Source organism: Gigantopelta aegis, chromosome 8, assembly GCF_016097555.1.
Source record: "Gigantopelta aegis isolate Gae_Host chromosome 8, Gae_host_genome, whole genome shotgun sequence".
NCBI classification, from domain to species: domain Eukaryota; kingdom Metazoa; phylum Mollusca; class Gastropoda; order Neomphalida; family Peltospiridae; genus Gigantopelta; species Gigantopelta aegis.
Genome location: NC_054706.1, coordinates 65,183,934 through 65,209,716, shown reverse-complemented (window position 1 = coordinate 65,209,716; position 25,783 = coordinate 65,183,934). Strand labels below are relative to the sequence as shown.

General features: G+C 37.6%; 1 protein-coding gene across 2 annotated transcripts; it reads left to right on the top strand.

The window, feature by feature from the left end:
* The first annotated feature begins 5,509 nt into the window (after positions 1-5,509).
* LOC121378575 (ketimine reductase mu-crystallin-like) lies at positions 5,510-25,072 on the top strand. Of its 2 annotated transcripts, none has more exons than XM_041506820.1 (8): positions 5,510-5,726; positions 7,435-7,568; positions 11,692-11,754; positions 14,023-14,124; positions 16,611-16,788; positions 20,218-20,339; positions 22,835-22,919; positions 23,604-25,072. In XM_041506820.1, the coding sequence occupies exons 2-8, from the start codon at positions 7,437-7,439 to the stop codon at positions 23,663-23,665; spliced, it is 744 nt and encodes a 247-aa protein (XP_041362754.1). In that variant the 5' UTR covers positions 5,510-5,726; positions 7,435-7,436; the 3' UTR covers positions 23,666-25,072. The 2 variants fall into 2 exon arrangements, with proteins under 2 accessions (XP_041362754.1, XP_041362753.1); XM_041506819.1 differs by having other exon boundaries at positions 7,424-7,568.
* The last annotated feature ends 711 nt before the right edge of the window (positions 25,073-25,783 follow it).

The following is a 25,783-nucleotide window of genomic DNA, read 5'->3' as shown; positions in this document are numbered from 1 at the left end:
ACTCCTACCTGATTGGCTCAGTGTAAAGATAACCAACCAATCGTGTTTCAATTGATAAAAAGTATTCTAGGACATTCATTGTGAACAGAATGGAAGGGTTTGTGGCATTGTGGATTGGAAGGAAGGAAATGGTTTATTTAACGACGCTATCAACACATTTTATTTACGTTTATATGGCGTCGGACATATGGTTAAGGACCACACAGATATTGAGGGAGGAAGCCAACTGTCACCACTTCATGGGCTACTCTTTTTGATTAGCAGCAAGGGATCTTTTATATGCACCATCCCATATACAGAATAGCACATACCACGGCCTTTGATATACCAGTCGTGGTGCACTGCCTTGAGCGAGAAATAGCCCAATGGGCCCACTGATGGGGATCGATCCCAAACCGACCGCGCATCAAGTGAGCACTTTATCACTGGACTACTATCTCGCAATGGATTCAATAAATAATTAAAATGGCAGAGTTAAAAAAATATAATACAAGTGAGATTTGTTCAATTTTGTGGCGTGCTATTTCGGGCCTGTCAGATTGAGTTGACGGGGGTTCACGCCCGTCACGTGTGATAGCGCTCGCGCCCGTCAAAAACGAAAGTGTTAGGTCTAGGGTTAGTGATGGTATTAGAAAGTATGTTGGAACGTTTGGAAGTCTTTTCTCGATTTGTAACTGAAATTTAATGTAAGTTAAAATTACAATCTAGCCTATCAACCAAAACGTTTTAAAAACCGATTACTGGTTACCAACGATAACATCAAACACAATGTAATTAAACTTTAAAGCGTCGTATTGACCACATTTACATAGCTAGCCCTGGCAATGATCAGTCTGATTCGAAAATACATTCACGTACACGAACAATAAATATAGCAAAAACCTATTTAATATTTTACCAAACACATTAATTCTTGTTCCCGCTCGTCAGCCATGTTTTTCTTCTTCTTTTAAAAATCTTTCCGCAATTTTGGAGCATCCACTTTTACCTACATTCAGTCCGGCTACAGCCAACAGGCAATGAAATGCTCATATAAAATGAACATAAAAATAGTTACGTAAAATATATTTCCAGAATTGCTAAATGTTATCACCTACCAAAACTGCTAAATATTATCACCTACACTGACACCAAATTGTAGGCCCCATGCATGTGGTTGAGTTAAACAGCATCCTTTTTTTTATTATGGATATCTGGATAGCTCAGAACGCATCGTGGTTAGTTTGCAATTTACGGGCGATTCGGTGCCATAGGTTCGAGTCCCAGCAACGGCATGGGACCATTTGTGAGGCCAGAAAGAATTTAATTATACCCTGCGCCAGTGCGTTAATATCTATGTATGTAACAGTCAACTTCGACATACATACAGTATATAGATATTCATACATCAATACATCAATACAATACCTACAATCTAGCGATTCGGTGCCATAGGTTAGAGTCCCAGCAATGGCATGAGACAATTTGTGAGGCCAGAAAGGATTTAATTATCCCCTGCGCTAGTGCGTTAATATATATGTAACAGTCAACTTCGACATACATACAGTATATAGATATTCATACATCAATACGTACTAGCCAGTGCCAGGTCTGTCCACTGTGTCATGCACGTAAGCGGGATCGACCGCATAAATTGTAGGCCCTATGTATGTAGTTGAGTTAAACAGAATCTATTTTTTTTATGGATACCCGCTGTCGCCACTACATGGGCTACTCTTTCCGATTAGCAGCAAGGGATCTTTTATTTGCGCTTCCCACAGGAAGGATAGCACAAACCATGGCCTTTGTTGAACCAGTTAAGGAACACTGGTCGGTGCAAGTGGTTTACACCTACCCATTGAGCCTTGCGGAGTACTCACTCAGGGTTTGGAGTCGGTATCTGGATTAAAAATCCCATGCCTCGACTGGGATCCGAACCCAGTACCTTCCAGCCTGTAGACCGATGGCCTAACCACGACGCCACCGAAGCCGGTACATACAATATAAAGATATTCATACATCAATACATACATAAAAATGTATGTATGTATGAATATATATGTATATACATGTATAGATACATCAATATATACTAGCCAGTGCGAAGTTCACCCACTGTTTCATGCTCGTAAGCGGGATCGACCACGTAGCTTGTAGGCCTCATGCATATAGTTGAGTTAAAGAGCATTATTTTTAAGGATGTCTCAATACCCCAGGACGTATCGTGGCAAACCAGCAAGTTGCGGACGATTCAGTGCCACAGGTTCAAGTTCCAGCAACAGCATGAGACAATTTTTTAGGTCAGAAAGGATTTATTATTATCCCATGCACCAGTGCGTTAATATATATGTATGTAATAGTCAAACCTGACATACATACAATATATAGATATTCATACATCAATACATACACGGGGGCGGGATGTAGCCCAGTGGTAAAGAGTCCGCCTGATGCACGGTCGGTCTGGGATCGATCCCCGTCGGTGGGCCCATTGGGTTATTTCTCCCTCCAGCCAGTGCACCACGACTGATATATCAAAGGCCGTGGTATGTGCTATTCTGTCTATGGGATGGTGCAAATAAAATATGTTACTAATGAAAAAATGTAGCGGGTTTTCTTCTAAAACTATATGTCAAAATTACCATATATTTGACATCCAATAGCCGATGATTAATAAATCAATGTGCTCTACTGGTGTCGTTAAACAAAACAAACTTTTTTTTAGTACATACATATATAGGATAAACACACACGCACACACAGAGATACACACGCACACACACAGATACACACACAAGTAGTAACAAGGCCTTCCTGGGGCCATGACCTACTTTCCGTGACCTTGACCTTGGTGTACTTGGCAGGTGTGAGTTATAGTGGTGTGGTCTACTAGGGTGAACGCTCGCCCGTGTCCCTGACCGACTTAGGTTGGTACTTATGTCCTTGGACTGGCCCTGACCGACTTAAGTTGGTACTGATGTCCTTGGACTGGTCCTGACCGATTTGTTTAGCATTGATCGACTTAGAAGGCAGTGACTGGTATACCTGGGCAGGTGTGCGACCTTGGTGTAAGTCATAGCCTTGACGTACTTGGTGTGTGACTCATCGCCTAGCCTTGTCAGGGATGGTGTAAGATCATTAATTGCTACTAATGGGAAAGTGCAGCGGGTTTCCTCTCTAAAACTGTCAGAAGTATGTTTCACATCCAATAGCCGATGATTAATAAATCGAGATGCTCTAGTGGTGCCGTTAACCTACCACGTCTAAGGACTGCCCGACGCGAGGTAGTGTATTTAATTTTAGCGCGCTGAATGATGAATGGTTATCACTGTTTACATCCGGCAAGTGATGGTATCGTGTGTTGTCAGTCTCTAAATAAAATACTCTACGGAACTTCTAGAAGTTAAGTTCTCAAAGTCTGGCAGAAAGACGAAATGATTGAAATAGGTGAAAAAAGGAATTCTCGTTCTACACTATCTGATAGCGCATTCACAAGATTATTATGAACTGACCTATTTCGTCACTTCATCCCACGAGCACACACACACCCACACATATATATGGTTTAAATGACAGATTTAGCCAATGTCTCGGTAGCTCAGTTGTTAGCGTAGTCGACTTGAGCGTGAAAGGTACGCCGTTCGTATCTCATGTGGTAGAAGTATTTTTTTTTATTATTTTTTAAATTAGTTTATTTATTTATTTATTTATTTGTTTTTATTTTATTTATTTATTTATTTGTTTATTTATTTATTATGTTCAAGCAGAACCCAATACAAGCATCCTCTAATAACCCTGTGTGGACGGGACGTAGCTCAGTGTTCCCTTGATGTGCGGTAGGTCTGGGATCGATCCCCGTCGGTGGGCCCATTGGGCTATATCCAGCCAGTGCTCCACAACTGGACAACGACCGTGGTATGTGCTATCCTGCCTGTAGGAAGCGCAACTAAAAGATCCCTTGCTGCTAATCGGAAGAGTAGCCCATGTAGTGGCGACAGCGGGTTTTCTCTCAAAATCTGTGTGGTCCTTAACCATATGTCCGTATAACCGTAAATAAAATGTGTTGAGTGCGTCGTTAAATAAAACATTTCTTTCTTTCCTCAATCAATATCTGTGTGGTCCTTAACCATATGTCCGTATAACCGTAAATAAAATGTGATGAGTAAATAAAACATTTCCTTCCTCGTAAAATAAAGATTAATTGAATACAAATATTTATTTTTAGTATTTTGTTTTAGTCATAGGGAAAGAAAGACATATTTGTCTCGAAGAAAGGAATGTTTGTTAAGAAGAAAGGCATATGCGTTAAGGAGAAGAAAGGAATATTTGTTAAGGAGAAGAAAGGGATGTTTGTTAAGGGAAGAAAGGAATGTGTGTGTGTGTGTGTGTGTGTGTGTGAAACATCCCTAACCCATTGCTTTGAAGAAAGAACGACCTTGGCACACTTGGCAGGTGTCTGGCCTTGGTGTGAGTCATGGACCGCCCTTGGCATACTTGGCAGGTGTCTGGCCTTGGTATGAGTCATGCCCTGACGAGTCAGAGGTGTTATTAGGACTAAATTGGATAGTTTTATATATGGCAACACTGAATGTCAATACACAGCCACGGTAGCTTGAATTTTTTTTATGCTTAGAAAATAACGATTTCCCGGGAGAAACGTTTTTCCCGCGGGAGACTTGATCAAATACCGGGAGTCTCCCGCGGAATCAGGGAGGGTTGACAGGTCTGCTAATCATACACCTGGCCTCAGACCACAATTAATTTCGCTATATGTTTCTATATAGCCTTAGTGGCTATAACATTTTTATTAATATCAGCAGGCCCGTGAAGTTTTGTATGTACCTTTGCCTGCATGGGGTCTACATACCCTGAAAAGGACAACCCCTGTTGTCCAGCTCTTTCTCCCAGCATATTGGTTTAAACAGACACACCCTCTAAACCAGGCCGGAATACACCCATTTTACACATAAAGCACTACTTTTGCATGGGCCGGAATTACCACAAACAAGTCTTCAATGTCAACAAGTTACACATGTTTACAAACTACATGCTATCCCCTGTCACTTCAGTCAAACAGTTGCCACTTCATAGCTGTCTGCCATGAAATAATCACAGTCAAACAGCAGACTACTTGCGCGGTGAAACTTCCGGATTTTCGACAACCAAATGGGAAGATAACTGTAATCTGAGGCCACCTATAACCGCAGACCTGGTCAAAGGCCGTGGTATGTACTACCCTGTCTGTGGGATGGTGCATATAAAAGATCCCTTGCTGCTAATCGAAAAGAGTAGCCCATGAAGTGGCGACAGCGGGTTTCCTCTCTCAATATCTATGTGGTCCGTAACCATATGTCTGACGCCATATAACCGTAAATAAAATGTGCTGAGTGCGTCGTTAAATAAAACATTTCTTTCTTATTAGAGATGGAGTCTGGACTCTAACAGTTTAAGCACGGGCCCAGGTCTGACGTCAAGTTGGAGATCCGAGTATGAACCGAATGTGGACGTACACAGTTCATTTTATGTTGCAGAGTAAACTACAACACACCTGTCGAGTTGGCCGACAGGTTTCGCACGCAATGGCGAACACCATGTTACGGGTGTCGGACGAGCAGATCGACAAAGTTCTTGGTTATGATGTACTTATTGACGCCATAGAGGACGCGTTGAGAAAGTTCTCATCCATGGCCAGAATCGGGCGTCGTTCAGCCCGTACGGCCCACCATTATGATTCCTAAACACGACGCGTAAGTTTATATCACAGTTCAAGTTTGATTTATGGAATTTTTGTTTTTAACAAATTACTTACCGTACACTTATAAGCCCTATTAACACTTATAAGCCCTATTAACACTTATAAGCCCTATTAACAAACACAGTGGGAACAGTTTGCTCATGATATATTTTTTAGGAAGGACTTTCCTTTGGCACTGTCACTAACCCTAACCCTAACTCTCTATAATAAGTATTTATAATATTCTTTATACGTGACAGTGCCAAAGGAAACTCCTACCATTTTTTATTTAATTTATTTTTTATACAATTTATTTTGATAATTAAAAACGTAAAACCTCTCTCTGTCTCTGTCTGTCTGTCTCTCTCTCTCTGTCTCTCTCTCGCTCTCTGTCTCTCTCTCTCTCTCGCCCTCTCTCGCTCTCTCTGTCTCTCTCTCTCTCTCTCTCTCTCTCTCTCTCTCTCTCTCTCTCTCTCTCTCTCTCTCTCTCTCTCTCTCTCTCTCTCTCTCTCTCTCTCTCTCTCTCTCTCTCTCTCTCTCTCTCTCTCTTTTTTTGGAAGAACGAGCATGAAGAGCGCAAGACACTAGGGAGTCACATGCCCCCCTCCCCAGGACATTTTGAAATCTATGGGCTCTGAAATACCATTTTGCAGTCATTTCAGGGAGGCTACATACTTAAATGTCAAGTCATATCAATAACCATTTTAATAATATTTTTACCTTTTTTTTTTAGAGGGGCAACTGCTAGCTACAGTCCAGACATAAAAATCTGCATCATTCAGTGGCCTAATAAAATATCCCAAGTATGATTGTGTTAATTTCCCCAATCCCATCAATCATATAGGACCCTGGTGAACAATCCTGAATAAATCCCTGTACTACTACTACTACGACATGGTGACAACTAGATACGATAACATAGCGCTGACATCGACAAGGTCTTCTGTAAACTGAGATGTAGGCAAAAGTTTCCGTTACAATACCGAAACTACAGGGCACAATATTTCACGAGAACCATTGTTCTGTTCGCGTGTCTGTTACGCAAACATTGGTTACGTGGTGAACAATTACATTCCAAAGTTAAAAGTACCATATATCAGTAATCAAAGTAAAAGTCAGTTTGTTTTTAAATACATTTGAAATACCAATGTAGCACATGGCCCCATTTCACGAAACATCGTAAGTTACGTCTGCTACTAGCAGTTATGCCGGCCGTGCGTTTACACTTGTTTGGCATCAATTTCACGTAGAAAATTAAATCATTACGGAAGCTGGAGTATTTTAAAGACAAAAGAAAATGAAATATGTGCTCTTCTAACTATATTTGTTGAACTATAATAGTAATAAGAATCGTAGATTTATGTTTACGTGCAAAACGTAACTTACGATGTTTAGTGAAATAGGCTCCAGAACTGTAGTTCAAGTGATTTAGGATTAGGTAGGCCTAACTCATCGGTTATGAGAACTATAGTCACATAACTGAACAGTCATTTACCTAAGTAAAACTCATGTGAACAGACTTTCAGTCACCTTAGATTTTGAAATATTGTCCTCTGAACTAGGTGGAAACTAGTCTACAGGAATATCCTACTTATAGTTGACATTGTTTATGACCATCTGTTATATTAGAATTCATAATTGATCGTTACATCCTACCGATAAATTTTTGATTATAAGCGAGTACTGGAATACCACTGTTGACATTTTCAGGTTTTTTGCAGCCATGCCTGGGTACAGTGAGCATGATGATGCTCTGGTGACGAAGCTTGTGTCGTTTTTCCCAAATAACAAGAATGTGCATAGCCACAATGCAATATTGGTTGTGATGGATGCAAACACTGGCATTCCCAAAGCTGTAAGTTATGGTATATATTTCATTTCAACTTATTTGCATGCTTGTATCCAATTAAGGTTCAAGCATGCTGTCCTGGGTACACATCTCAGCTATCTGGGCTGTCTGTCCAGGATAGTGGGTTAATCAGGGCCGGATTTAGACCTTGGAGGTCCTGGGGCAGGGGCCAGAGACATTTCAGGTTTGGGGGCCCCTCAACATAGAAATTAAATTACATGACAAATAAAAAAATGAACTAATTTTATAATTACATGTATTACATTTTTTTTTTATAAAGGAAGTCCTTAGTCTTGGGGGCACATCTGGCATGGGGGCCTGGGACAAATGCCTCCTTTGCCCCCGTATAAATCCGGCACTGGGGTTATTTAGTGGTTAGTAAGAAAGAAGAGGTCTTACACCTACCATTTGAGTCATTAAAACTAGCTCTGGGTGGGAGCCGGTACCGGGCTGCGAACCCAGTACCTACCATCCTTATGTCTGATGGCTTAACCACGACATCACCAAGGCCGGTATTCAAATTAGCATGTCTTTGAATAGCCTCTTATATAATTTTGTGATTCATTTAAAAGAGGATTCAGGATTTAAATAATTAGCTGCCTGGTTACCAGTGGCGATCACATTTTAAAGTATCTTAGGAAAAGAGTGATCATTATATATTCAACCACTGGGACTGTATCTGTAACCCTTTCTCAACAAAAATCATACTGAATAGCACTTGGTGATGGAAGATAAGAAACTGAGATTTTAGTTCCTCGTTGGTATGCTGGGTTTTTTCTTTTAAAAACATGTTGCCTCCTTATAATGTAGAGGTGTAATGATACAGCGATACAGTATCATATAGCGATATGAGAGCCACGATACTATACATTGATTCGGGACAGCTGTTTTGCGATACAATACGATGCATTCATGTTTTAATAATTTTTGGCAAAAAAGTTGAAGCAGAAATTTACGAACATGCACAGTAGAGCAATGAAAACGTAATTTCGATGTTCAGTGGCTGGAATTCCCCAGCATTTGAAGTGTCTATTTATAGTGCTTGACATTGATATTGTCACATACACCATAGGTTTATTTTTTGTTTACGAAATTTACTAAACAAAAGAGTATTAAATGCATATTTTTATTATCCAGACAAATGAAGTATACAATATGTTAATGTTGCTCAAATTCTGATTATTTACCCAAAAAAACCCACATGGATAATTAGTAGTTACGATCTGAAAGGGTTTTCATTACAGCAGGGGATATTGTAACTGCCCAGCGGTCTGCACTGAAACCTAAGCATGTTAACAAGTTGATTTTTCTCAAGAACAAGCATTTTACGTTCATTTTTCTGAAGACTTCCCATTTGTATTTCAAAACATTTTAATTTCATTTTATTGTCAAGCGACAATAAAACTATCCTGTAATGCAGCTTGTGTCATGTCTTAAAGTTTGATTACGGTAGTTATGTTTCATAAACTTGGAACTAAACAGTTTAATTATCGATGATTGATATGAAAAGTATCGCGACCCAAGTATTGAGATACAATTCGTATGGCAACCTCTCGTATCATTACAGCTCTACTATATACAAACCTTGCTTTTTAAAGGTAGGGTCAACTCCAACAAGAGCCTTATGTGTTGGAAAGATGCATACCCGAACCACCAACACACACTGACGCTTTAGCAAATGAAAAACGCGTAATTTTAGAGTTAATAAAAAACCATGATTATTCCTGCTAACTGGAGGCAGCCATTTTGTTTCGTTTTTGTGACGTCCGGTGGGATAGCTTGGGGCGAAGTGACGTCAGCTCCTGACCATCTCCTGTATGTACAGTGTAAACAAAAGCAGTAATTTTCTACAAGGCACTTCTCTTTGATCAACCTGACTTGTAAAACAGCATAAATGACGTAATAATATAATAAACTATTTAACTAAATATATTTCAAGTTGCATTAACGGAACAAAATCGGGTTATAGTGTTTTTCTCTGTTTAATAATCCAAAGGAAAAATGTACACTATTACGCCTATTGATATGCTACGTTGGAGCAAAAACGACAACCCACGATACCCAAGTGATAATTTTCTTTTCTTTAGGACTACATAATTGGTCAGTTCTGTGGTTTTAGATGGAAAAGTCTACTTAATCAGTAGTTTTACAGAACTATTTACAGTAATAAACCATGTCCATTACAATTTTAGGGGCGACAGGTAATATTCCACAATACCGGTATGTATTTTTGTGTCTAGACAGTGTCAATTAATTGGCTCGTCTGGTTACCAATCAAATACACACCTGCCAGTTAGGAATCAAAGGTAGAAGCAACTAACAGCATAGACCAATTAACTAAGAAAACATTCCGTGTATCATTTCAGTACGTAGGTTAATGCATGGGCAAAACATTGTTAATTGTTTCGACTTGTTGTGTAGCCACTTTGACAATGGTATTTTATTTTGTATTGAAAAATAATATATATAGTGCTGGATATACTTACTTTTGGCTTACTGGGATGTGTATTATTACAGAACATTGCAATGTATGACTATTTATCATCCCGCAAAAACCAGGTAGATTCTGTTTCTCTAGTTCTAAGGCTCATTCCTGACGTGACGTGTTAAGTATTATGCAACCACCAGCTCGCCAGAGGGTGTACTCACTGAGATGGTACAAAATGGCTGTGCCCATTATATATAATAGTCGTCACATTTAACCGTTTTATTAATTAACTATATGATTATACGTGTTGATATTAAGCAATAATGTGCATTATATATCGTTGAATATGCATACCAGGCCAAATGCCTTTAAGGTGCGCGGGTGCGATCGCACTCATACAGCGCACGTAATTTCAATCTGACGAGTGAAAAACAGCGCACGTTACACTCAACAAAAACGGCGCATGTAAAATAGATGGTTTATTTCCACTGTTTACAAAAATCAAGTTTTCATAGCTGATTTAGCTGATAGGAAGGTTCTTTTATTAAAACAATAAAAATTTAAAACATGGTGGTGGCTTCCATGCAGTCGTTAAACTGTTATTTCTCTTTGTTGAACAAATCAGGAAATACTGGTTTAATAGACAATTTTGTAGATGTACCAGTCAAAATCCAATTGGAGCTACCCTGCCTATTTTATTTATTTTGGAGAGGATTTTTCACTCGCCTTAGCATATTGAGGTGTGCGATTTTCCACTTGCCTATAATTGTCAAAAACCAAGGACTGTATATATGCTAGTAAAAAAATTCTAAAAACAAACAATTACTTATGGAGTGCTAAGTGTAAAAATTATTTTATTGATTGTATATTTACTTTTTAAATAAAGTAACTTTGTACTTCCCTACAATAAAGATAAATTTCCTTTTTGATAATGCTAGAACATTTTAAATGCATATTACTGCTGAAATGTTTTTTTGTTTGTTTGAAGATTACTAATGCATCTAACCATGTTTGAAGAAAATATTTTAATTTTAAACATTATGAAAGTTAATATGAAGTAAAATTACTATTTAGTAAGATATAGAGGTTATTACCAGAGTGTTTTTCGGTATCGTCAATATCATATATTAGGAATAAAAATTGTATTATGCGAGCCTCTGGCGATCATAATACATTATTTTTATTCCTAATATATGATATTGACGATACCGAAATACACGAGGGTAATAATCTCTTTATCATATAAGCTCAAGCTTAATACAACATGTTTTTGTAAAGTGTACACGCAACTTTAATTCCAGTCTGCCATTACTAGATATTCAAATGACGTAAGAATATGTGGCGCGGTGTATTTTTGAATGGAAATGACGTCATTTTGGATGTCCTTACATCAAAATAAAGTTATGCCTAACATTTTTTGTTTTCTGAACCCTGAACAGCTTTCAGTGTCAAATTGCCATTGAAATGTTTGTATTTGATGACTATGAATGCATACGTCAATCATGGAGTGTCACCCAAGTACGTTTGCTTAAATGTCAATAAACCTAGTGCCAAGACCTCAACTAATTTACATCTAATTTGCAAAGTTATCAAATTCTTAAAGTATGTGATCTGAAAAATATCACATACTTTGATTGCACTGAAAATGTAAGATATTATATGATAAATGTAACTTATACATATATACATTTGTATTTATAGATACTAGATGGAAATCTTATCACAGCCAAACGAACAGCTGCTGCATCAGCTGTTGCCACAAAGGTAATCAGTTCAGCATTTTAACAATTATATGGACTTAGTTATTAGGCATTTAAATAAGCACAGTTCCTGATAACCCATAAATTATGGGTCTGGTAAACCAAAATTCCATCGTCTAAACTGTACGAACAAATACTGTTAGCATTTTCTAGTTCAATCAACTGGTAGAAAGGTGCCAGAAAGCCGTGCTAGAAAAATGCCTAGCACATGTCCCCTAGATGGTAATGCACCCTTTTCATTGGATCTTGTTGTTTAGGAGGTAGCCAGCCATTGCCACCTGTTGATTATGTCATTCTATGATCAAAGTATTATGTATATGCAATACTGCATGCAATCCCTCTTCCTTCTCGTGATGTAATCAGCTGAGAGCAGTCTTGGTACAAAAATAAAATGTAGTGAATATCATAATGATACTAAAATTATAACTCTGATTGAACGAAAAAAATATTTCTGTCACTTGTCTTTTTGCAGATGGCTTTTCTAACACTCTTCTGAAGAAAATGAAACTTTGGAGCTCGCTAAAGCTCGCTTCAATGATTGATTTTCTTAATACTCATGTTAAAAAAAAATTCTACAAAAGGACTCGTGCCAGATTATAATAGACCAATGGAACATCACTGAATGTACCAGTTGGGGAGTAACGAATGTAACGGTAAATAACACAACGTTTCCACAAACATAACATACTGGTCTCCCCCTATCTCCTCACCCTACCCTCTGATGGGGAAGAATGTAGCTCAGTTGTAGAGCACTATAGCCTGAGGTGTGATGAGTCATAGGATCAGTTGCTATCTGTGGACCATCAACTTTTCCCCGATCCCAACCAGTGCCCCACAGCTGGTGTACGAAAGGCTATGGTATGTGCTGCCCTGTTTACAGAAGCAGGGCTTGAACGTAATGGTGGTACTGACATCAACTGCGATATTAAGTCATAGGTCAGTGGCCTTACCGATGGCATTTTTCACCTAGATAATCTTTTTCGTAGGTTGAAGGACCCATGGCATATACCTTTCAAAATTGCCATAAATAATAAATTCTAAGTTCATTCCAGCCCTGAGATTTCCTCTGTATTCAGACCAAGTGTTGAAAATAACTATTTGTCAGATACTAAACAGCCATAGTCTAAAATGTTATGAGGGGCCATGAAACATTCCTTTCATTTTCCGTACCGCCTACCAAACTAGAGGCAAACAAACTCAGTGTTTCTAAAATATCCATGACTATGTAAATCAATTTGAATTTGGATCTGGCCCTGTATTCAGAAACATGTACTCACAGTCAACATATGATACCAGTACTTATTTACATACACGTGCTTAAAATATGTTGATAGGTATCATACATTGACTTGAATACAGGACCTGTTTATGAATGCAAGACCTGGTATGCTATTAGATTAAAATTGAAAATACAATGGACTCATGCAAACTGGCATGATTGCTTAGTCATGGTCATTGAATTTAGCTTGGATCAAAGTGACGGGCCCTAGTTTTTAAACACTACGCACTTTTTATATACTATTAGAGCCGTTTTTATTAATTGAAAATAGACATTACTTGTAATTAATTGTTTAGATTATCCATTTCCATACATCCGAAGACACTCTAGTCTGTTTTGTAAGGGTATTTGCCTATTTTAGTTTCACACTCTTTCTCCCCCCCCCCACTCTATTGTAACTTTTATCTAGATGTGTTACAGTTTTGTAGATTAACCAAACATAGTGTCCATTTTCACGGGTTGAGAGAGAGAGAGAGAGAGAGTACCTTTTAACATGCCCCTATACCACTAAGGTTTCGGGCATGTTTATCCCGGACCCGGCCTCTGGATAGCCAGTGGTCTGGTCCGGAACAACACAGGTTGAAACTAGGGTCTGTGACTATAAATCTGTCTAATCCAGGCACAACAGCACGACTGAGATCGAGGGCGCAAAGCAAATATTCTAGGGGGTTCAGGGGTACGCTCCTTCATAAAATTTTGAAAACTAGATGTCCTGAAATACAATTTCTTGCATTCTACAAGTAAAATTCATCTCTCCGTTAAGATTTACTACCAAGAATATTTTTGATTCAGAATTATTGGAGGAGCCACCTAGCCCCCCCCCCCCCCCCCATTCCACCGTGCCTGTAATCAGCACCCTATGTATAGCATCACATTCAGTTAGTCTCACTTGAATCTGGTTTAGACAGTGTCCACAGTTTATTATGTAAATTTTTATTCCTTTTCCATTCTGCACTGAAACGTCTTAAGTGGTTATGCTATTTTTGTCTTCAGTACTTGGTGAACGGGACGCCAGAAATCCTCGCAATCCTTGGAGCTGGATGCCAAGCACGTACTCATTTTGATGCATTGTCACACCTCTACAAGTTCAAACAGGTCAGATATCAGGTTATTACATTCGAGGCATTGTCCCACCTCTACAAGTTCAAACAGGTCAGATATCAGGTTATTACATTCGAGGCATTGTCCCACCTCTACAAGTTCAAACAGGTCAGATATCAGGTTATTACATTCGAGGCATTGTCCCACCTCTACAAGTTTAAACAGGTCAGATATCAGGTTATTACATTCGAGGCATTGTCTCACCTCTACAAGTTTAAACAGGTCAGATATCAGGTTATTACATTCGAGGCATTGTCTCACCTCTACAAGTTTAAACAGGTCAGATATCAGGTTATTACATTCGAGGCATTGTCCCACCTCTACAAGTTTAAACAGGTCAGATATCAGGTTATTACATTCGAGGCATTGTCTCACCTCTACAAGTTTAAACAGGTCAGATATCAGGTTATTACATTCGAGGCATTGTCCCACCTCTACAAGTTCAAACAGGTCAGATATCAGGTTATTACATTCGAGGCATTGTCCCACCTCTACAAGTTCAAACAGGTCATATATCAGGTTATTACATTCGAGGCATTGTCCCACCTCTACAAGTTTAAACAGGTCAGATATCAGGTTATTACATTCGAGGCATTGTCCCACCTCTACAAGTTTAAACAGGTCATATATCAGGTTATTACATTTAAGGCACAGCTTAGTGAGCTATATAGTTATCATACGGTTTTCCACATATGTCATATTTAATTTATATGTCGTTTAATGAGTGTCATAAAAGTACATCAAAAAGTACATCACTTTCATTATGGGAACCTTAAATTAACAGGGCTAGCTCTGGGTGAGCAAAATAATTCGCCAGATTATCTTTAAATATGCAAAATCCACTGTTATTTTTCAACAAAATACCAATTATTACATGAAATGTTTTCGCCAAATCAAAATAAAATTTGCCAATTTGGTGAGTGGCAGAGCTATCCCTGAATTAATCATGTTAATCTGATCTAGTGTGATAACATTCGTATTATTTTAGATATTACAAAAATACAGGAACAAACTGAGCACTGCATTAAAAAAAAATTCTGTATTTTCTCAGTAATACCACTTTTTGAATTTAACACATTCATTTACCCAGTATGACCATGCAGGACTCAAACTTAAGAATTTGTCTCCCACGACAATTTAATGAAGAATTGCCATGAGTGAAATGGCCCACCAATGGCAAATTTGAGCATGCCTATGGCAATTTGTGTTTAAAGTGATTTTTCAGCAAATAAACATGACTGAAAGGTTGTTTTGCTGTATGTAGTCATATTTCAAATGTACAAATGTTAAATACTGGCAGATAGTGTACACCAGGTGTATACATTTTGCCATTGGTTGAGGAGCTTTACCGACAGCACAAAGGTTTTCGTCTGTGATACTTTCTACCTACGGCAATTTATATCTCAACGATGGATGGATTGATGCTTGGTTGAATGGATGGATGGATTTTGGATCATCCGATGGATGGTTGGTTGAATAGATGTTGGATGGATGGATGTTAGATGGATGGATAAATAGATGTTGGATGGATGGATGTTAGATGGATGGATGCATAAATGGATGGATGAATGGATGTTAGATGGATGATGGATGGATGGATCCATGGATAGATGAGTAATACAGGAAACATTTTGATTTCAAAATCTTGACTAGCAATATTTCTCGTCAATTGAAAACAAGTGTTTTATGTTTTAAAATTGTGTAGTGATCTCTGTATCCTACATAGCGAATCGCAATGTGTTACTGAACAAAATGTTCCCTGTAATATATATTGTTTTGTTTATAGCATGCATACATGTACATTAGGTTTTGACACTGTACAAAAATTATCTTAACAGCCATCCCTAGTTATACAATACAATACAATACAATACAATATTGAATACAATATACAGAACTTCACATACGTTATTTTAGCTTCCTATTTATTGCACAAGTTTATTTTGCAAAAGAATATATACCACGAGACTGCGTAGCGGTTGAGTGGTATGTTCTTTCGCAAAATAAACAAGTACAATAAATAGGAAGTGAAAACAACGTATGAGAAGTTCTGTATTTATTACATACCTTCTTTTATGTTTTATAAAAACGTTTTTTAATTTAACGTCATAACAACACTTTGTTAAATCTATTATCAAAATTCATTTCATGGATTTACGTAACACTAAGAATCATACTCTGAGACAGGCTTGGGTAATGTTTCAAATACGATATGACATCATTTGTAAATCATATATGACGTAAGTAAATAAAAGGCGCTAACTGCAGTAAAAAGAAAAAGGGAATTCCCCATTTAAAAGTTCCGGTCCATATCGCACGTATGTGCGATACAAAATAAATTTATCACACGGTTTCAAAATGTCTTTATCACTATAGTAAGGTTGAACAGGTATGTAATAAAATACAATACATATCAGAATGAATACTTACATTAATGATAAATCATGGTACAAACATTCCCTAGTCATATGGTATTTTAGGTACGAATTTGGAATCATAGATTTGAGAGTGCTGAAAAGTTATCTAAGGATGTTGGTGCGGTTGTATGTAAGACTGCCGAGGAGGCCGTCAAGGATGCTGATGTGATTGTCACAGTGACTGCATCGCCCACTCCAGTGTTGAAGAAGGGCTGGGTGAAACCCGGAGCTCATATTAATGGTAGGCCAATATGTTTGGGCTGGCAGTGTTTTTATTGCCTCCTGCTCTAGTGACCACCTGTATTAAGTAGCCAACTGTCTTAAAGGTCTGCTTTTTAGTCCCTTACCAGTCCTAACAAAAGGGTAAAACGGGTATGATCCCACATTTTTGTTGCAGATTTTGACAAAATTAATAACTCTTATCATTACTGTAAACCATTTTCTTTCTAGGGGAGGCCCCCCATGCCCCCTGTTGACTGTGGTTGCATTCGGTTCCATACCCAAAAATGTCTTTCTGGCAGAAACACTGGGAGGGGACTGTAGGTTTCATGTCTGTCCATCTGTCCATCTGTCCCACATATAGTTTTCCAGATGGGTGTTTTTTTCACAGTGCGTTGAGATACTGAGCTGACATTTTGTGCATAGCTTTATTATGTACTGTTACAGATAAAGTTTGACTTTCATGGCAATTTACCCATTTTTATATGCCCACCTATGGGTCGTATTATAGTATGGTGTTGTCCATCCATCTATCCGTCCATCTGTTAATTTTTTCTTGTCCAGACCATATCTTGCATACAGAGCCATAAAACCTCATATGTAGGAACAACTTGTTGACAGTTATGGCCTTTGAACTTGGGAGATATGAAATTTGTTGTCCAGGCTTTTTTTCTTCTTTTTCTCAAGATACTGAGCTAACATTTTGTGTATAGCTTTATCATCAGATCAAGTTTGACTTTACCAACTTTTGACAGTTATGGCCCTTGAATGTGAAAAATTAGTTTGTCCCAGTAGGGGACATGTATTGATTTAGCAGTACTGCTTGTGGGGGTGGGATGTAGCCCAGTGGACTGAGTGGTAAAGCGTTTGCTTGATGCATGGTTGGTCTGGGCTATTTTCTCGTTCCAGCCAGTGCTCCAAAACTGGTGTAACAAAGGCCGTAGTATGTACTATCCTGTCACTGTGTCAGTGAGATGGTGCATATAAAAGATCCCTTCGACCCTTGGGCATGAGTTCCTTATTTTCCCCATAACGATTTTAAAGAAATATTTGTTAGAATTAGTTTAAGGTTAGGGTTAGTGATAGTTATATAAAATATCTTTTAAAACAATTTGTTCTATAAAACAAACATAATGTTTGAGTTCAAATCCAGGCCTAGCACTACGTCGTTTGTAGTAGTGGGGAAAATATGGAACACTTTCCGTAATTTTGGCACCTAACTACTAAGTGACTGGTACCCAAACAGTTGTTACTCTAACACAGTGCAGGCGTAACAAAATAAACCGTGACCAGTCTTTTTTAAAGTTTGCACATAACCATATTGTTTTACGATCTTCCAAATGTAGTTTTTTTTTGGTTTGGTCTGTTTTTGTTTTTGTGTTGTTTTTTAAATTATATTTAAACATTACATAATTAAATTAGCAAGACTTGAGAAAGAAATTATTTTTAAGTGTATTATATGATGAATTAACACAAATTAAAAAATGTACCTACATATAAAATGTATAAAAAAATATTTACTTTTTTTAATTTGTTTTATCAGTCACTGAGTAATTACAATTTAGCAGGTGAATTTTTATCATGACCTGTAATTTTTTTATCCACTGGTCAGTATGGGAAGTAATATATTTTTTTTAATTCTAGAAGTAGAACCACTGATATACATACAGAAGTAGGGCTAATGAATATTCAATCATGGATAATTAATTTTTTTAATCACCAATCCCATGGTTAAATTCTAGAAGACCTGGGTTTTACTTTTAGATAAATAAATAACAGATAATACATATTACAATCAGTAATTCAGTAATATGTATTATCTGTTTGTGCTTAGTCTAATTTATACTATTTATACTTCTTTTTCAAATTATTGTTTTGACATTATGCAAATATTTAATAATAATAAACATTATTATTAAAATCTATCTTAAAATATCTCCTTCTATAAGTGTACATGACACCCTCATGTATTCCATATTCTAAAAACAACTGGAAATTTAAAAAAAAACATTAATGGAGAGCATGCCCCCTAACTCCCCTAGCATTTTCGCACCCTTTGTGGGCTCAGTTAACGTCAAACTATTTTGCCAACCCTCTGAACAAAAATCCTGGGGGAAACACTGCGACACCATATAACTGTAAATAAAATGTGTTGAAATTAAATAAAACATTTCCTTCCTAGTTAAAATATAAGCTGATCATTATTGTAGTCCTGGTTTTCTTTGTGATTTATCCATTTTGTTTTTCTCGCTTCTTTTGTATCCAACTGGACAGTTCATAATATTCTTTTAGGCATAAATATTTATTTATTTTAACTATTTTTAGTGCATATATGCAATTAAGGTTCAAGCACGCTGTCCTTGGCACACACCTCAGCTATCTAGACTGTCTGTCCAGGACAGTGAGTTAGTTGTTAGTGGTTAGTTGTTAGTGAGAGATAAGAGGATGTAGTGGTCTTACACCTACCCATTGAGTCATTAAAACCTGCTCTGGGTAGGAGCCGGTACTGGGCTGCGAACCCTGTACCTACCAGCCTTATGTCAGATGGCTTGACCACGACACCACCAAGGCCGGTTTTTAGGCATAAGTAAGCATCATAAACAATATTTGTTGTCGAGTTGTAATACTGCTTTGTAGTGGTCTCCCCGTACCACTATATTTTGGTTACTTTTTGTGTATTTGTGTTACAGCGTTCAATGTGTCATCAATTAATTTAAAAAAATTCTTTTTGATGGATGAATCAATCTCTCCTTGTTATTGCATTTTTTTACTTCTATTCGGTTCAAGCACACTAATTTCATGACCATATGTATATTCTGTTCTTGGTACATCAGCAGCAAGTGCAGGAAATTATGCAGGGTGGGGTCTAGACTGGTGAGTGAAGTTTCTAGGTGATTTAGGTCATGCTAGCCAAAAAATTTATTAAAAAAAAAGAAAATTGGCTTTGAGTAGGGTTGGTTTAAAAAAACCTCGCTGTACACATCCTTGTACATTGTATAGACAACAGAATAGGAGTATTTGTATGTTAGCTAACTGGCCTCGGTGGTTTTGTGGTTAAGCCATTGTACATAAGGCTGGCAGGTACTGAGTTTGCAGCCTGGCACTGGCTCCCACCCAGAGAGAGTTTTAACGACTCAGTGGGTAGGTGTAAGACCACTACACCCTTTTTCTCTCACTAACAACTAACCTGGACAGACAGCCCAGTTAGCTGGGATGTGTGTGTCCAGGAAAGCGTACTTGAACCTTAATTGGATATAAGCACAAAAATAAGTTAAAATGAAATGTATGTTAGCTCTGTAGCCCAATCAATTTCAAATTCTTAAAGCTTCGAAAAATGTCTTCTATGAACTCTATATTTGGAACAATGTTATCTGATTCATTTGTCAAGTATTCTCAAATTCTTGAAGGGTGCCGGGAGGCCTGAGTTTTTATTTTAATGTCTTGTTTGCAGCGGTTGGGGCGTGCAGAACCGACTGGCACGAGATTGACCCCACCCTGATGACAAGTGTTACACTGTATGTCGATGACGTGGAATCGGCCACACAGCAGAGTGGTGATATTATCATTTCTAAGGTAGGTCCAGGCACCGCAGTGATATTATCATTTCTAAGGTAGGTCCAGGCACCGCAGTGATATTATCATTTCTAAGGTAGGTCCAGGCACCGCAGTGATATTATCATTTCTAAGGTAGGTCCAGGCACTGCAGTGATATTATCATTTCAAAGGTATCTCCAGGCACTACAGACGCCAGCAGACATTGGGGCGGGGCTTACTGAGATAGAGTGGTGATGTTATCATTTCAAAGGTATCTCCAGGCACTACAGACGCCAGCAGACATTGGTGTGGGGCTTACTGAGATTGAGTGGCGATATTATCATTTTAAAGGTATCTCCAGACACCACGGAAGCAAGCAGACATTGGGGCGGGCCTTACTGAGATCGAAGGAAGGAAGAAAATATTTTATTACATACCTATTCAATCTTACTATAATGATAAAGGCCTTTTGAAACCGTGTAATAAATTTATCTTGTATCACACACATGTGCAATCTGGACCGGAACTTTTAAATGGGGAATTCCCTTTTTCTTTTCACTGCAGTTGGTGCCTTTTATTTTCATATATGATTTACAAATGACGTCATATCGTGTTTGAAACATTACACAAGGCTGCCGCAGAGTATTTTCGTAACGTTAAATGAATCCATGAAAGGAGTTTTGAATCATAGATTTAACAAAGTGTTGCTATGAAGTTCAATTAAAAACCGTTTTTGTAAAACATAAAAGAAGGTATGTAATAAATACAGAACTTCTCATACGTTGTTTTCGCTTCCTATTTATTGCACTCGTTTATTTTGCGAAAGAACATACCACTCGGTCTCATGGTATATATTCTTGAGCAAAATAAACTTGTGGAATAAATAGGAAACGAAAACAACGTATGTGAAGTTCTCTATATTTATTTAACGATGCACTCAACACGTGACATTTTATGTATGGTTATATGGTGTCGGGCATATGGTTAAGGACCACACAGATATTGGGAGAGGAAACCTGCTGTCGTCACTTCATAGGCTGCTCTTTTTGATTAGCAGCAAGGGATCTTTTATATGCACCATCCCACAGAGAGGATAGCACATACCACGGCCTTTGATATACCAGTCATGGGGCACTGGATGAAATGAGAAATAACCCAATGGGCCCACCGACGGGGATCGATCCTAGACCGACCTCGCATCAAGCGAGCACTTTACCACTGGGCTACTTCCCCCGCCCCTACTGAGATTGAGGGTACAAAGCAGTTTCTAGGGGGTTCGGGAATATGCTCTCCCGAAATATTTTTAAAACTAGATATCCTGAAATGCAGTTTCCTGCATTCTATAAGTAAAATTCATCTCTGCGTTAAGAAAGTTTGTTTTGTTTAACAACACCACTAGAGCACACCGATTTATTAATCATCAGCTATTGGATGTCCAACATTTGGTCATTTTGACAGTCATAGAGATGAAATCCGCTACATTTTTTCATTAGTAATAAGGTATCTTTTATGTGCACCATCCCAGACAGGATAGCACATACCACGGTCTTTGATATACCAGTCGTGGTGCACTGGCTCTCCGTTAAGATCTACTACCGATAATATTTTTGATTCTGCCATGCCTGATGTCAGACCTGCACTTAATAAAAACAAAACAGATTATTAGTGCTCCTGCTATGTGGTTATGTATGGGCTTGAAATGTTTTGAATTGGACACTGCATTTCATACCCATTGACAAATTTTAACAGTAGTTATGTTATTAACATCTGTTTGAAACTAAAAAAAATATATCCATTAATTTCCATGATTATGGTAAATTATTTTACTTATGATGGCAAGTAGGCGGCTGTCAGGACAAATTAACTATAAAGACTGAGTCCCTGTATTTTGTAAATGATTTTTTTTTAATGGCAGTAAAATTGTGTTAAAATTTTAAAAAATGGGAGTGATAGGTATTACTATTATTATTATTGTTTGCAGTTCTTTGGCTTTGAAAAATTACATGTTAGCCATAAAATGTATTAGTTTATTATAAAAATGAACCCTTTTCAAACATTTTGGCATTTGTTGTATTTAACTATATTTGATCACAATACTAGCCCATTTAACTGAGTAAAGCAAACCCCTATTTTAGCCGTTTAATGATGTCCTTTAGGGGAATAAGTGCTTTGTAATCAAATATTAAAGCAGTTTCATCATATAAAGGCCTAAACAAAAATTGTGTGTTTCAGGTAATGTGCTAAAAAACAGTTGGAGAGAGTAGGCAGATTGGGGGGGGGGAGGGTTGTTTACTATTTTCACCCCTATAGGCCCAGATAAAATATGTATATATTCTTTTCACCTGTACATTAGTTTAAAACAAATTGAAAAAAAACCCTTTGAAATAAATTAGGGTCGGCCTTTGGTTCTAGATAGTGACATTTTGTTACTCTTTGGATGGATCTTTTTAATTAGGTCAAAATTCCACAACTTCAAAAATGTTCACCGCCATTTTTGGTATGAATTTTATTTTTATTTTGTGTTTTTGGTTTAGGCAAAAATCTATGGTGAAATTGGTGAAGTGATTCTTGGAAGAAAAGATGCCAGGCGGACTGAAACTACACTGTTTAAGTCAATGGGTGAGACATTTAACATGAGATTATTATTAACAAGTTAAAATAAGATTAATGACATATTAAAAAAAAGAAGAAAAGAAAAAGCGCTAAATTTACAAAGCCTATTTATGTCTTACGCATGTGTAACTACATACATTTAGAATGCTTAAATACCTATATCTAAGAAAAACAGTCTTTGTAAATTCAGTCCATTATGTTCATCCTAGTTATCTGTTTTAAAAAAGATTTTAACAGACAAATCAGGTTTTCCTTAAAAAAAGAAAGAAGTTTTTTTTATAGTGCAACTCGCTGTTATAAGTGCCAGTTTGTATTTTAATGTTTCAAATGAGCCAAGTAAAAAGTCAGGTTTTAAGGAGTATTCGGTTTAGAGAAGTTCTCTGCTGTTCAGATATTTAAGAAGAGACTGAAAACTGTCCAGTTTTGAGGGAATTCCAGTTTACCAAGTGTCTATTTTTGAGGGCTTGTACTCTGTGTGTGCGTGTGTTGTGTGTGTGTTGTGTGTGTGTGTCTTGGTAGATATGTGTACGTGTGTTGTGTCTGTATGTGTGTGTTAAACCTATGGCAAATTATACACCACTGTATCTTAGTCAAGAGCCTGGCTGACATTCAAATGACCTATTTTTGCAAATTAAGAATGCATCCCTCATATAGATAATACCAATATGTGGACCGTTTTGTTTCTTTCAGGTATTGCCATTGAAGATGTAATATCGGCCAAACTAGTCCTAGATAGACTGGAACAGAAGTAATCCTTTGTATTAAACGCTGGCATTTCTACTTCAACCATCTCTAAAATTGGCGGGAGAAATTAATTTTTTATACAAGCACCACACCCACAAAATAAAATTTCCATATAAACCAAGTATGCATATGGAAAAAGAATGTGGCAAACTTATCAGGCACAACATAATAATTTGGTGACTCCCTATGTCTTGTTCCTCTGTCACCTGACCCCCATAATTTCTGAGCCCTTACAATTCTTAACCTCAGTGATTGACATCATTTTGGAAGTGATTTTTATTGTGTAGTAACAGCATGATACCACTTTCCAATTGTTTAAAAAGAAACTGCTTTAAGCTCAGCCGTCCCCAATGTTTGAATACGGGTGTCGTTATACTGGTTCAGTGATTGTTCAGTGTGTGTGATTCAGAACTGTTTTGTCAATATATGCAAGCATTATGAAATATTTTATGAGGTGAGTGATTTACCTAATATTTTCAAGCTTGAAGGACTGATGGTGATACATCTGACAAATACATATACATATACCAGAGATGCCAACATGTCGAAACGGTTTTCAGGAATCTTAAAAGCCATTTTCAGGAATATGATAGTATTTTCAGGAATCTTTACATTCTTTATCACTACATGTGAACTAAAATCTGAGATGACAACTGAACATTTTTTTAAAGTATAGTACCTTTTTTACAGTGAAATAAACATGTTTCTGGCATGACTGCTGGTTATGGCGGCTTTACTTCTTCAATGACTGATATGTTGCTGACTTGGCCTTCTTCAGCAAATCATCAGTAAAACTTAATTCGTGGCAAAGAACATCTGCAGCAAGCATGCTGAACTTCTGTACTAGCAAAGCTGACAACTGCTCATCAGACAAGTTTGGTCGGAACTCAGTTCTGTTTTTTCTAACTGTGCTAAAAATTCTCTCACTGTCAGCATTACTATGTGGAATAACCAAAATTTGTTTCATAACATTTGTCAGTAAACCGTATTTAGGATTACCATCAGCACTTGTCAGATGTCCTATGTTATTCCAAATGGTATCAATTCTCTCTAAACTGTCAGTGACATTATTGTGAGTAACCTCAGTGGAGAATGTGTCCACTTGGTAGTGTAAAAAACTCCATTTCTAAATCATCCATTTTTCTGCCACCAAGTAAACTGGGGAACTTGTTGACAAAATACTCAACTGAGGAAAACTGCTCAGTTTTCCTGAGACTAACATCAGCAACTTCAGCACACAGCAGAAGCTCACTGTCAAGTGGACATTTGCTGACTATGTAAGTACATGCTGCCGAATAAAATCTTCTGACAGACTCGAAGAATATATCAATCTCTCCTTTGCTAACTGCATCTGCTTCTTCCAACGTGCGCAAATATTGTCTAGCCTCTCGTCCAATAAACACTTCTGAATTGTCTCTTTGGTTTTTCTTGTCATTATGCTCTAAATGAAGTACATCCTTGCAGGAAGCAACAGCATTTGGTGTCACAAACCTAACATAAATGTCAGTCAATAATGACAACAGTTCTCTTCTTAAAATGTGGATACATGGTTCATTCCTTTGAAGCAAGATATTAATCTTGTCAAAAATGGGGATGGCATCATTCATAAAAAAACAGTAGAGTTTTGTCAGAGGGTCACTGAAAAAGATGTGTAACCTTTCCAGCCTTGATATATTACTCAATCTAAATTGTGATTCACTTTTGGATTTGCCAGACAGACTGCTGAGCTTGCTACTACTAGAACTATCTTTAGACTGTACTGACACACTGCTTTGCTTGCCACTACTAGAACTACCTTTAGACTGGACCGACCCACTGCTTTGCTTGCCACTACTAGAACTACCTTTAGACTGTACTGACACACTGCTTTGCTTGGCACTGCTAGAACTACCTTTAGACTGTACTGAGACACTGCTTTGCTTGCCACTACTAGAACTATCTTTAGACTGGACTGACACACTATTGTTTTTGCCAGATGACACACTGCTTTGCTTGCATTTTGAACTGTCATTAGACTGACTAATTCCACACTTCTGCTTTGCAACAGAACTCCTAGAACATGGAACATTACTGCGTGTGGCACTGCCACTCATTTTAGAACTCCTTTTCAGGTGTTTCTCAAATTG

Bases quoted from the DNA above. Each gene is read 5' to 3' on its own strand.
- LOC121378575 (XM_041506819.1), top strand. From the start codon at position 5,707: ATGATTCCTAAACACGACGC. The intron at 5,727-7,423 runs GTAAGTTTATAT...TGACATTTTCAG, and splicing joins ATGATTCCTAAACACGACGC to GTTTTTTGCAGCCATGCCTG. The intron at 7,569-11,691 runs GTAAGTTATGGT...TTGTATTTATAG, and splicing joins ACACTGGCATTCCCAAAGCT to ATACTAGATGGAAATCTTAT.